The 12,888-nt window shown below is 43.6% G+C and overlaps 2 protein-coding genes across 2 annotated transcripts; one reads left to right on the forward strand and one right to left on the reverse strand.

Moving 5' to 3' along the window:
- Positions 1-1,618: 1,618 nt before the first annotated feature.
- Positions 1,619-7,502, forward strand: BCR41DRAFT_361883 (hypothetical protein). The gene is made up of 18 exons (XM_022025624.1): positions 1,619-2,747; positions 2,828-3,374; positions 3,474-3,633; positions 3,729-3,847; positions 3,979-4,036; positions 4,117-4,290; positions 4,380-4,733; positions 4,827-4,884; positions 4,969-5,064; positions 5,169-5,193; positions 5,357-5,555; positions 5,643-5,990; positions 6,083-6,234; positions 6,356-6,464; positions 6,561-6,652; positions 6,748-7,087; positions 7,195-7,316; positions 7,414-7,502. The coding sequence occupies exons 1-18, from the start codon at positions 1,861-1,863 to the stop codon at positions 7,462-7,464; spliced, it is 3,891 nt and encodes a 1,296-aa protein (XP_021877008.1). The 5' UTR covers positions 1,619-1,860; the 3' UTR covers positions 7,465-7,502.
- On the reverse strand, positions 7,424-12,888 carry BCR41DRAFT_361885 (hypothetical protein). Its single transcript, XM_022025625.1, has 3 exons — positions 9,843-12,888; positions 9,593-9,708; positions 7,424-9,465 (listed from the first exon to the last, which is right to left on the reverse strand). The coding sequence occupies exons 1-3, from the start codon at positions 12,793-12,795 to the stop codon at positions 7,540-7,542; spliced, it is 4,995 nt and encodes a 1,664-aa protein (XP_021877009.1). The 5' UTR covers positions 12,796-12,888; the 3' UTR covers positions 7,424-7,539.

Consider the following 12,888-nt stretch of genomic DNA (forward strand, 5'->3'; position numbering starts at 1 on the left):
AGAGAAGCGAACAAGCACGAAACTCTAAAAGCCAAGCGCTATACGATCGAAATAAGAATGATCGACCAACAAACTCTTTTTCCAACTCGACTAAAGATGACAATATGACATCCTGTGGCTCAATTACGGAAGCTCTATCCAATTTTCACACCACGGGAGCATTTCTCACAAGAACTGCCTCAAAGCTCCTAGGTGGCCAAGCGGTCAAAAGTGTAGATTTTAACATCCATGGATACGCCCAGGGTAGGGCTGTCAAAGTATTAAACATCGATGGGACATGGTACTTCGGCTCCATGGTTAACCTGGAAAACGGTCGAATCAAAATTCATTTCGATGGATGGGGATCAGAATGGGATGAGTGGATTGCCTCTGACAGCAGGCGACTTAAGGTGTTGACAGAAGAGGAAACCAAGCAAAGAGAAACCATGTTATATGAGCTAGAAAAAGAAAGTACTATGGGTGAATTAAGCAATCATTCCCCAGCGCTTCATCCGCCTTCAAAAGAGGCTTCCTCAAATGCTAATGTTCGCTCAACTGTTGGAATGGGTCCGACATTCGTCACAAAAAAGTATGGAAAAAAGGTATTGCAGCCCGGCAGTCGTAAGACTCTTTCAACTAAGGATGATGCCCTATTGAGCCTTTTCACTGACCCAGCTGGCCAGATATCGTCAGTCGAACCAGCCTTGGATAGATCAAGAGTATCCGTCAAAGCTAAACAATCAAAAAGATTCTGCGATCCATTGACAAAGACAGCTTCATCAATGCCTACGTGCTATCCTGTCCAAAAGAACAAAAATGAGTTCAATATTAGCGCTCCTATCCCAGCCTCTCTAGTGCCTTTGACCAGACAAGATGGCACGTCTAATCGAGAAATGTTAATGCCGCCAGCTACTCAAAGAAAAGTCCAATCGCAGGACAATATGACTACATGGTATGAATCTTTTTTTTTTTTTACAAATCATTGCTATCTTCGTATAATGGAGACCCTAAAATCAACGTTGGATTATGAATGTTAGTGTCGAGAAACGAAAATCCTCAGCGGCACAGCGCAAGTTTAAATTGTCGTTAGATCAATCAGCAGTACAGAGAGAAGGGTTCACAAACCTAGAAGATCAGTTTGCAACATTGTCAGTCCAGTCCTCTGTTTTCGAGTTCCCCACCCTAACTTCAGACATGGGGTTATCAGAGCATGATCAGACAACAATGAACTATGGGGATGCAAATATTACTACTAGTAGCCTAAGTAGCATTTCATTCAGCAGCGATGAACTTTCAGATCCGTCGTCCACACCACTATCAATGGGAAGCCCAAAAGAAGTGGATAGTGCCCATTACAAGAGCCTAGATATTGGAAGTCTTGAGCAAGAGGACAACAACGAACACTGCAAGGCCCTGACGTGCCCGTCACCCAAAACACTTGGAAATCCTATACATTTAGGTCTGCTACCAATGGAAGTAACAGAATTCGTTTATCAGGACGAGGAGCAGGCAATCTTAAGCGTCATTCATCGAGTCTTAGACACAGGACTGGTCATCAATCGGGTCGTAGAGTACTCCCCAGAGAGCTTTGATCTTGCAGAGCACCGCAAACGAAGAAAAAAAAAAAAAAAAACACCGTCACCACTTAAAGAAGACGATCAAGCAAAAAAAGATGGCAAAGAGTGCAGCAGTAGTAGCAACGAGGATGATGGAAACAGCACTTGTAATGATGACAATGAGCCTCTGCAAAGAACATTTAAAAGGACGAGGGATCGTTTTGCAAACATATTGGAAGCTCGACTAGGCACAAGGCTCGATCATCCTATCGAATCCGTTGTTAAGAAAGACGCACAGGAATTGCAGGAAGCACGGCGGCTAGCAATGCGGAATATGTCTAGTACTCCCTTGTTCCTTTTTGAGCGCCAGATCGTCTACAACGAAGCAGATAGGAGTAATGCATTGAACAATAAGTATGAGGTCCGCAAGAAGAAATTGGAGAGAGCATTGTCAATGCGCAAGTTTGCAAAGCAACGGCGATTTGTTCCTCTCTCGACAAGAATCCTTGGGGTCTCAAACGCTTCGAATGTTCTCGGAATCACTTTCAATGAAGCAGGTCATATTGAAACAGCGACCACGGGCAAAAATCATGGCGCTGTAAAAGCTCAACAAAAAGCCACAAAGAAGAGGAAAGGCTCTCGTTTTCCAAAAGTTATTAGCGATCCCAACCTAAGTGACGATGAAAATTCGACTGACAAACGAAAGATATTTCAAACATTAAGAAGTCTTACCCGCACGAAGAAGCGTAAAAGGCTTTTGGCCGAAGACCACATTTCTTTCTTAAGGCGCAAAATGGTACCAGGGACAAGGATCAGAGCTCGTGATAGACAGATGGACTGGTTAACTGGAATCATTCGCGATGTCAGAAATAGTCGAGTTCTTGTCCATTATGAGGGTTATCAAGAATTTTTCAATGAGTGGATCGACATCAACAGCGAAAGGCTGCGTTACGATCCCTCTCTAGAGCAGAATCAGCCAGCACAAACAGACCAAGGCACTATTGAACCTACTAAATTGAACACCAAATTAAACAAGGTTAAGGAAAGCCCGGGTTGCTTGATCTCTTCAAACCAAAAAGAAGAGGGCATGAGCGGACAGCATTCTGCTTCCTCAGATCCTAAGGGTGAGGCCACAATGAGTTCCCTATCGTCGGAGCCCAGCGTAATCCAGGTCCATTGCGTTCAATGTCAAGTGAAAATCAGCCAATTTCGGTGTGTTCATAAAATATACTTTATAAACAGCACTATACCTGTTTTTATCTCTAACCTCCTAAAATTCACTATTCCTATAGCATTTATTGTATGTATTGCGAAGTAGAAGCCAAGATGCCCGATACTACGCGAAAGCCCTTCAACCTCTGCCTATGGTGTTTTTCCAACGCATTCCCAGAAACTCACGACCATCCTCGATCGTCATTTGCCACTAAAGTTATTGTGGGGCCACGTGGCGTGCATCCTGTTAAGGGCGGCATCATTACTCGTTTTGAGCAAGACTTTTTGGATTTGGAATTCAATGAAGCCGATCTCCCCAATCCCTTGGCAGCGTCAGCCACGCATACCGGAGGCTCGATAGGTTTGGAAAGCAATCAGAGCCTTGTCTATATTGATCAGTGGAGAGGACGCAAAGTGTGTGCATTCTGTAATGACGATGGGGTATCCAGAAGCCACTTTATTGGACCATATCCATTTTTATTAGCATCCACGAATCGGTATGGAATTACAAAGAAGAAGCGCTTTTGGGCCCATGATATCTGCGCCCGCCACTCACCTGAGGTTATTCAAGGAAAGGATGGTTCTTGGTATAATGTTTCGGTAGCAATGCGGCGCGGTCGAACAGTGGTATGTAGTACTAAGGTGGTTTCTATACAAAAAAACAAGTGGTAGTTCAGTGCTTCCTTTAAGCGAATGCTTACTTATTTATTTTACCCTCCTTTGTAGAGATGTTCCGCCTGCAGGGAGAAGGGTGCGACCATTGGATGTTTTGATCCTAAATGTGGCAAAAGCTTTCATGTCCCTTGCACAGGCAAGCCTATGTCCCATTTTGAAGATGGCGTGATATTTTGGTGTTCACAACATGAGAAGGATATTCTGCGGCGAGGTATGATGCTTTAGTGCGTTTTCAGTCTTTTTTATTGTATATTTCCAATATTAATTTATTAAGCGACATGTTCTCTGACCTACATTATTATACAGACGCTTATGATGAGACATTCAGCTGCGATAAATGCGCAAAAATCCTTGGAGTCAATCCTTGGAAAACATGCGTTAAATGTAGTGACGATTACTTTCAGACCTATGATTTGTGCCAGGAGGTATGATACCTGACAAATTGCTGAGCACTATCTGCTCTTTGATGGCATGCTATATTGACTTTTATACTCTCTTTTTTTTTTTTTTTTTTTTTTTTTTTTTTTTTTTTTGTTTTTTCATTAAAAAAAAAAAGTGTTTCTCTGCTGATAATGTTTGCCATGAACATCCTAAAGAGGATTTTCGAACCACATGTAAGTATCCCAATTCAAATAAAAGAGTTTTTCTTCCGTACATAAGTACTAAGAGCTATGCTTCTGTAACTATCTGCTAGCCCTCGAGATCATGTATAACGAGCAGGTTGAAAGAGAGTCCGCGCAAGTCTTGGAGCAGGATGAAATGACAGCAACCAAAAAGAAGACAACAAGCTATAAACCTAAAATGAAAAGTATTTCTCGAATGGTCTGTTCATATTGCTGGTCTCCCACTTCCAACAAATGGAGAAAAGGTTAGTGAAGATCGTATTCGGAAATTTTGTTGTTTTATTGATGGTTACTGCTTAATCCATACAATCTCTTTTTCTCTCTTTCTCTCTAGGGTATAATGGCGTGCTAATGTGTGAGGATTGTTTCCTGGCCGGGCCTTTGAATGAGGTGCCAATGCAACCTCCGCTCTGTATCGAAGGTAGCTCCGGGATTCCTACATCTACGCTATCGATCAGCGTGTCTTCAGCATCGGAGACTAGCCATCGTGGCGTTGGAACGTACGCGACATCTGCAGAAGACTATTCCCATAGTCCTTATTTGACCCGTACGGCTGTATCAGCGGAACGCTTCGACCATTCATCTTCGCAGGCCGTATATCTTGACTCCTATGGACCAGCCGAAAATCAACTGTATTCCCTCCCAATTGATACAACCTATTATGACATCCCAGGCCGTGCGCCTCGATGTAGGATATCATAAACACCACTGAATGATGCATGTTCAGCGTTAATCACATGCAGAATCAGTCATTGTTTTAACACTGAGATCTTGATAATAGGGGCTACGCATTCTGGTACCGACTACCATGGGACTTGGCTTCCTCAAACTGTGCGAAGGTACCTTTTCTCTTCTTTTCTTTTATCTCAGCCCTTTAGCCTTACAGTTGCTTTTAAATGACACTTTGCCCTACTGAATTCTAGAGCGGTAACCAAGTACACAAGACCAAATGAGAAGATCCTTTCCAATTTCCTTGGCCGTGGGACAGACGCCATCGAATGTTTCCTCTTAGGACGATGGTAAGTCGTATGCTTAGCAATGATTCGCATATAGAGATGTGTAAATAATGGATGGCTCCCCACTATATTCTATATTTACAAGCTCAATACGAATACCTAATTAGCTGCACAGCTGTTGATATTAATCCAGTACGATATCCTCTCCGATGACGGATGCTTGCCTCAGCGAAATACCTTTATGTCATGAATTCAAGCTTATATATATATAAATATATATATATTTTTTTTTTTTTTTTTTTTTTTTTTTTTTTTGGGGGGGGGTTGGTTTATTAAAATTGTTATGCCTCTGCAGGCAGCAATCACGCTTTCAATTAGGAACTGCTCTTTTGCTATCCCCCCAAACGGGACTTTCAGAGCTGAGCATCGCCCGACTATCTTACAAGGAGACTCACGAAAACTCGTTGGACCACTTTTTGAAAACGAAAGCTTTGATCATGTCCTTTCTCATCCCCCGTATAAGGATTGTGTTGCATACTCTACGCACATTGATGGTAAGGCCCCCCCCCCCAAAAAAAAAAAAAAAAAAAAAAAAAAAAATCTGTTGACAATCACTCATGAGCGATTTTTTTTTTCTGAAGGCGACCTTTCTCGTTACGGAAACGCATTGGAATTTCAGCGTGAGATGACTTCAGTTATTCGAGAAACCTATCGGCTTTTGAAAATGGGTCGTCGTTGTACCCTAGGCATAGGAGACAATCGTGAACACTGTTTCTATATACCTGTCAGCTTCCAATTGATCCGTGAATACATCAATGAAGGCTTCGAGCTCGAGGAGCTGATTGTGAAACGCCAGCGATACTGTGCCATGTTCGGTTTAGGTACCTATCTCTGTGTTCAATTCGACTTTCTGTGTTTTACGCATGAGTTTATAGCCACATTACGAAAGGTGCCAAAGGAAGAGGTTGACACTATGATCTTGGAACCAGGTAAAAAAAAAGGCCCCATTGATACAAAAAAGTAAAAAATAAAAAAATAAAATAGTGGGTGCAAACGCTGATGCGACAAACAATATCTTTAGACTATACGTTACTCGGGAACGTCAATATTAAAAGCATCGACAGGGCCATCCCTAGTTGCCCAATAGAGCGTAAGAGCGTAGTGATGGGCTCTGTATGGACTTTTAAACCGACAAAGGAGTTCGACTTCCCAACGTTATGTGTCTCTAGAATGGTAAGCAAAATCTTAATATTCATGTAAAATTGGTGAATTGGTGTTCATTAAACATAAGTATATTGGACTTAAGCATTTCGATTACGTGGGATTGAAATCCGATGGCGTTTGGGGAAAATAGGTGGAGCGATTTGGGAAGAACGATGCAAATTGGAAAGAATTCAAGCTAGAGTTCAAGATGAATAATGCTGAGGAGACCCCGATCGAACTGTGGACAGAACAAACAGTGGGTAGGTCCCCTTTGTATGTCTATTCTTTATACAAAAATGGAAGTATTCCTATAGTCACACATTGATATGTTGAATGCCTATCGCCTCTGATGATAGAGCATCTTCCACCCAAGGAGGAGGAAATGGTATCTTATGAGCGAGATCGGCTCAACCAAATTCAAGAAAACAACAGAATGCTACTCGCCTTGGTAAGTGGTTACCAATGATCCTTGGTGCTTCTTTTATTATTATTGTAACACAAGTTCAAATCTTCTTTTTTTGATCTTGGCATCAAACGGAGTAGGGCTTGATTACAGAATTGAGTGAGACTTCGGACGATGTGGGCCATCAAATTAAGATTGCAAAGGACGCACCCTGTTATCCACCACCGGCGGAGACTGCATTGCATCTTATTGCCCATATACCAGGACCTAGTCTCAAGTCGCATGAGGTTTCAACATATCGTACTACCATCATGCACTTGGCAATGAATGCTCTAGCCAATTTGCCTATTAGTGGGGTGTTTATTGTAGGAACACAGGATATCAGGACCGAAAAGGGAAAATTAATTCCCCTTGGCATGCTAATATTGGAGGATATCATTCGGGTCGTAGGGGAGGACTGTTTGAAGCTGAAGGAACTTGGTATGTTAATAGATCCAGCTGATCTTCACTGCCATTGTGGTTACAAACACATTATTAGATCGCTGACTACTTTATTGTTCTCGCCTGCTATTCTGCTCAATCTTCAGTTGAAGCGGTACCAGATGGATATCAAAAAGATCGCCGTAAAATCACATGTTTGGATGATTATAAAGAAGAGGTTTGTACTCCAGACGACGAAATACCTTCCGAGCATCTTCCAATTGTACATGTAAGTTGTTATTGTTTATGATATATCCTAAACTTTCTATCACTTGTAGCTACCTATGGGCTCTCTCTGATATCTCACACTTCCCTTTCTATATTAGGCATGTTACCTTGTTTTCACCAAGGTCAAGCATAAAGTGATCTTGGAATAGGTGGGCATCATCAACGACATGTAATAAAAAAATATAAGTAGCATCTCGTCTTAAAATTCTGTTGCTGAAGGTAGACTATTGGTATCGTTGGCCTGTATGGCGTTCAAATTCCTGTAACAACTCTGTCCTTTGAAACAATGGCGGACGGCCCCTTGCTCTGGACATCACCCTATAGCCTCGTTCAATCCAGTCATCATCTTCGTCAACTTGGTCCGCATCAGGAGATATATTCTCCTTTAGAGAACCCTCCTCATCTCCATCACCATCAGTTCGTTTGTGGGTATTCACTGGATCAAATGTATGATTTCCAATTCTTCGCCTGTCATGCGACAAAGGGCCTCTACGTGCAACTGCTAGCGTTGCTGAAAATGATAATGTGCCACATATAGAATCGTGCTTTGATGGGAGTCGATGAAAATGCACGTCATCAGGACCTCCTCGGCCACGAGCTGCAAGTGTGGCCGCAGCAGGAGCAGCAGAGGATGTGGATGAGTAAGTCGAGGCGAAAGGGAGGAGGCCTACACGTCCAAAGCTCTTTCTACTCTTGTCCTTGTTTTTGTCCTTGCTCTTACCCTTGCTCTTGTCTTTACAAGCAACACGAGTACTATTTTCGCTAGAAGAATTGGCTGAAGAGCCCTTTATCCTTTTCCAGGTTGATGATTTCTGATTGCTCGAGCTTTCAATTTGCCCTGGGCTCCCCTGTGTGTTCTGCTCGTCTTGAAGATAAGCAATAATGGATCTAGACTTTGATTTGTTACGAGGTGGCCACGACAATACGGGTTTCTTGGGTTGAAATGGGGTTAACGACTTGTCCGTATTTTTCTCCATTTTGTTATTCTGGATAATCACACAATCAGAAGTTCTCTCTGTGCCCGGGAGGCTATCATCCGCCTTTTCTTTGCCCTTTCTTCCTTTCTGTGTCATATCTGGATGATTGCCGTTTGTTTCTTCATTCTCCTTTAAGCAATCAGGAGTCTTTGGTTTGCTTGATCGTTTTCCTAAAGAAAGAACTTTGGATGATCGCATCTTAGACAGAGGGCCAGAAGGTATGGGATTTGGTTCCGCAACGGCAGGTGTGCATGGCAATGCAAAGAACTTGCCTGCATCTTTACGATGCTGGGATTCAGCGGCAATGCACTGCTCGAGGAAAGCGTCCGTGATATCAAATTCTACTCCAACTTCAAATTCACCTCGACTACTGTAACCCCCACCACTCATACCATTTGAATAGCCATTAGAATGTGTGCCATTTAAACTCTTTCGGCTGGATTTTGAGACGATAGAATGAATAACAACGGAGGTTGGTCGTGAATTCACAGGCTCGTTTGCGAGAGCTGAATTCATGGTCTCAGGGCAGGGTCTCAAATGCCCTCCCTCTTCAAGACGCTCCTGAGTTGGATATCGTCGAAAGGAAGGCCTTGATAGTAAGCGATGGCTTTTGCTTCGTCCTACACTGGCACGAGGAGCATCCTCACGATCCTGTCCTCGGTCATCATCACCTTCTTGCTCCCCTTGGCTTAGGTCGCTATCGCTCAGGCCTGCAAAGATATCGGGCTCATCTCCCCAAGCCTCATCTAGTGAGCGTTGAGAATAATTTGTTTGTTTCTGTCGAAGTCTACGAGAAATATACTCTGGATTAACAACCCAACACATCTTTGTAGGATCAAAGATCATTTTCCCCGCAACCTGTGTTCGTTGTTTCGTGTACTGGCTCATATTCGAAATCAAAGCAGGCCGATTGACGCCTAGAAGAGACGGGGCTGGTAAATAGGAATGGGATGATGGTGAAACAGGAGCAATAGCATCATGAGGGGTTGATGTATTTTGATCATCCTCAAAATCGTCCAAAATATCATCATTGCCATCCCACATCTTGTCTTTGGGGTTATAGATCATTCCAGAGACCTTGCGCACTCGGGATTGAGACAAATCTCGGATCAAGGTTGGACCATTCGACATTTTACGCCTCTTCCGTTGACTTTTTCCCTTTTCTTCTTTGTCCTATGTAGATGAAACGTATTGAATAGGTACTACTTAGCTTTTTTTTTCTTATATCATGATGCCTTCCAATAATGCTCCAAAATGTTTTTCATTATTTTTCTTTTCCTGTCTAAGCTATAAGCTGTACCTTGAGTTGGTCCGCTCCAGTATTCTGCCCAAAAATATCAAATAGGGATCTGCGAATCGATTTAGATTTACGAATTTTGGATAATGAATTTGAGTCAGGTTGCTCGTTTGTCTTTGCTGCGAGATGTGAGAGTCATATAATAATAGTAATAAAAAAGAAAGACAATGAAAGAAGAATGATGTCAATATAAACATTAAATGCCAGTATTTGCTGATAAGAAAAAAAAAAAAAAAAAAAAAAAAGTGGTTACCTTCGGTCTTATTAACATCCTTAAAATTGGCAATTGATTGAGGCTTTCGCAACCATGCTGCTACTCTGTCTGTCGACTGCCTTCGAGCTTGTGCTGCAAGCACTGTTACTCGTGCTCTCTCGTCCTCATACAATTCCTGCGGTCCATACGTTGGAAGGTTGTCAAAGCGATCAAGCTCTGAGCCATCTCCAAACATGCTATGCTTCGGTGAGCGCTTCAAGAATAAGCGGCGTGAAAACCTATCTGTGGCGGCAACAGGCGTAACTGACTCTCCAATATCCGTAGTTGAGACTTCTGAGATACCCCCCAGTGAAACTAAACCCGCCCTTGAAGGTGAGCGACTTTCCCTGGTTGTCTCTGTAGATGCGAGAATAGAGCTCCAGTCTGTGTAGGAAGATGATCGGGAATGAGGAACCTTCGAGGCCTTTGCCCTTGATTCGTCTTCATGGTTTGTGAAGTGGGGCTGTTCAGCCGAGCATGTTATTTTGGGAGGCGCAGCAGGCTCGAAAACAGGAATTAATCCTCTCGTTGAAAACCGCGGCCGCGCGAAATCTAACTTCTTGACAAGCATCCGAAGACTAGGGAACCCTTTACTATTACTTCGAGAGCTTGCTGCTGCTTTCGCTTCAATTGGAGGCAATGAAGATGGTGGCGAAAGAACTAATGACGTTGTAGGCATTGGTTCTTCCTGTTGTGGCGCTTCAGTTGGTTCATTGAAGCTAACAGAGCGTATGGCTAGTGATGATCTTTTGAAGGTTGGAAAACCATCCTTATTTTGTAAGAGTGAGTTTCTCTTACTGGCTGGGATATTGGATATTGTCGGGGTTGGAGCTCGAGAAGCAAGAGGGGAAGAGTATGTGCTACTAACATCACTCGATGCCAATACTGCATCAGAGCCAAGGAAAATTAGCGACGATCTAGCTCCTCCATCCCTCTTGGAAACACTCGTACGTTTCAATCGCGGAAGTGATGATTTTGATTTGAGATTCCGCAAAGGTAATTCAAATTGGGTGGAGTGCATTCGAGAGAGGCTTGGCGCCGGCGTAACAGGCCGTGAAGTATCGCCAGGCGCACGACAGAGACGTGGAATTCTAGATGGTAGTGCTACAAAATCTTTCAAAGGCACTACTTCACGTTGAACGCGTGAACCGCTCCTTTCTCGCCCTAACGGCACGGCTCGCACAATAACATTTTTGTTCCAATTCTTACGGTTGAATGCATCATCACCGCCAATATCTAGTCCATCCCAGAAGTCATCTTGATCCTCCAGAAAATATGATTCCTTTCCAAAAATAGATGGCTCTGTCTCTGGACGATAAGGACGATTAGTAACCAGTTGCAGACTCTCCATAGCCTCAGGAAAGATGATCCCATCCAAAAAGCTCTCATCATCTATACTGTCTTTAGAGAGCGAAGCAATACTCGAAACGCTGTCGTTATCCAGAGGCGTACTAAAATCAAACTCATCCATGTCTGATCCAGAGTCCTGCCACTGCAACAAGGATGACTGTCTTTTGAGAAGACTACTCTCAGCTGAAGTTGAGTTTCTTTCATATCTTCGTGCCTCCGTATGGAGCCTAAGAGACCCGAAATCCTCTGGGAAATCAAAATCATCATCAAGTGTTTCAATAGTGTCTGGTTCACTCATTACATTCGATCGAATGTTTCGACTCCGCGTATTACCGCTGTCACCGGATCTACGAAGGCTATTCATTGGCGGCGCTGCAGGATCCGCTCTGATTTGCGGGGCGATACTAGATAACGGTAAAGATTTTAGCTGCATTCCTGCGCTGAAGAAGTCATCACTTCGAGATGCGGAGTTTTCACTGTCAGTGTCCCAGCTGTCAGCAGACTCCAGTGCTTCAACCACGGTTGATGAAGACTTTTCGAGTATAGAACGCACATGGTTAAAATTCAACTCCCCCTCAGGCACCTCCAAGTCCTCCAAGTCGTCGACCCATGCTGCCACGCGTTTAATAGGATTGATGGGATTGATGCGAGTGATAATCCCCGTGTATGCAGGAAGATTGGATTGCATCATCTCCTGTGTGATGGTCGTCATCGCCTTTATTGACACCGAAGGGTTTTCATCATGGCTCTTATCTTTCCTCTTGTCTTTGTCTGTCTGTAACAGCAACCCTCTGGTGGTGACTACAGTGGAGGGAGCTGTAAAGGATGTTGAGATAGCACTAGGTGTAGATGACGTTGAGGATGCAGGCGATGATGATGTCGAAGAGGGCATGGATAGCTTTTTCTTCGATAGCCCTTTGTCAGAGCTGGTGTCGGTCACACAAAGAACTGTTCCGCGTGCGCTAGACGCGGGTGTAGGTCCATGGTTTCCTCCCGCTGCATCTGTTTTACCATTGACAAAGCTATTGCTGCTCATAAAATTGAGACCAGTGCTAATGCATGCTTCTGCTGTTGAGTCAACGAGGCGCTGAAAAGAGTTGTGGCTAGTTCCACTGTCGCTTCCACGGCTGGCCAGGATGCTCCTAGAAGACATGAGTGTCGTAGCAGTGGTAGTAGTAGGAGGGGAGGGTAGAGCATGAGTATAGGTGGGAAACGAAGTTCTACGACGTGAGGTTAATTGAAGAGAATTGCTGGGTCTACTGCCTGGTGTGGTTGGAGGTGTGAGTGACTGTAGATGTTGAAGCTGCTGCTGCTGAAGTGCCGTTACAGACCTTGACGATACGTCAAGTTGGAAGTAGTCGCCCTGGTCAGAATTATCTGAAAGTGGTGAGCGAGGAAGGTGACGGCGAAGCTGATCAAAAAGATGCTCTAGTGCATGAGGTTCATCTAGATCAAACGCATCATCCCAACGCTCAATCTCCTGACTGGTATCAATTGAATCAATGGCTGTTGTAATTTCTATACTGCGATCATCCTGGGTAGGATTTACTAAAGGCTTTGTAATGTCCTGGACGTGTCTAGAACGGATTTGTGCCTGTACCATATGTGTATGTTAATGTAAGTGGATAATAGTCGGGATTTAGGAATCAAGGAGACAATGTCAAGGAGGATGGAGCAGAGCAACAGAGCGAGAGAG

Source organism: Lobosporangium transversale (genome assembly GCF_002105155.1).
Source record: "Lobosporangium transversale strain NRRL 3116 chromosome Unknown BCR41scaffold_51, whole genome shotgun sequence".
NCBI lineage: Eukaryota > Fungi > Mortierellomycota > Mortierellomycetes > Mortierellales > Mortierellaceae > Lobosporangium > Lobosporangium transversale.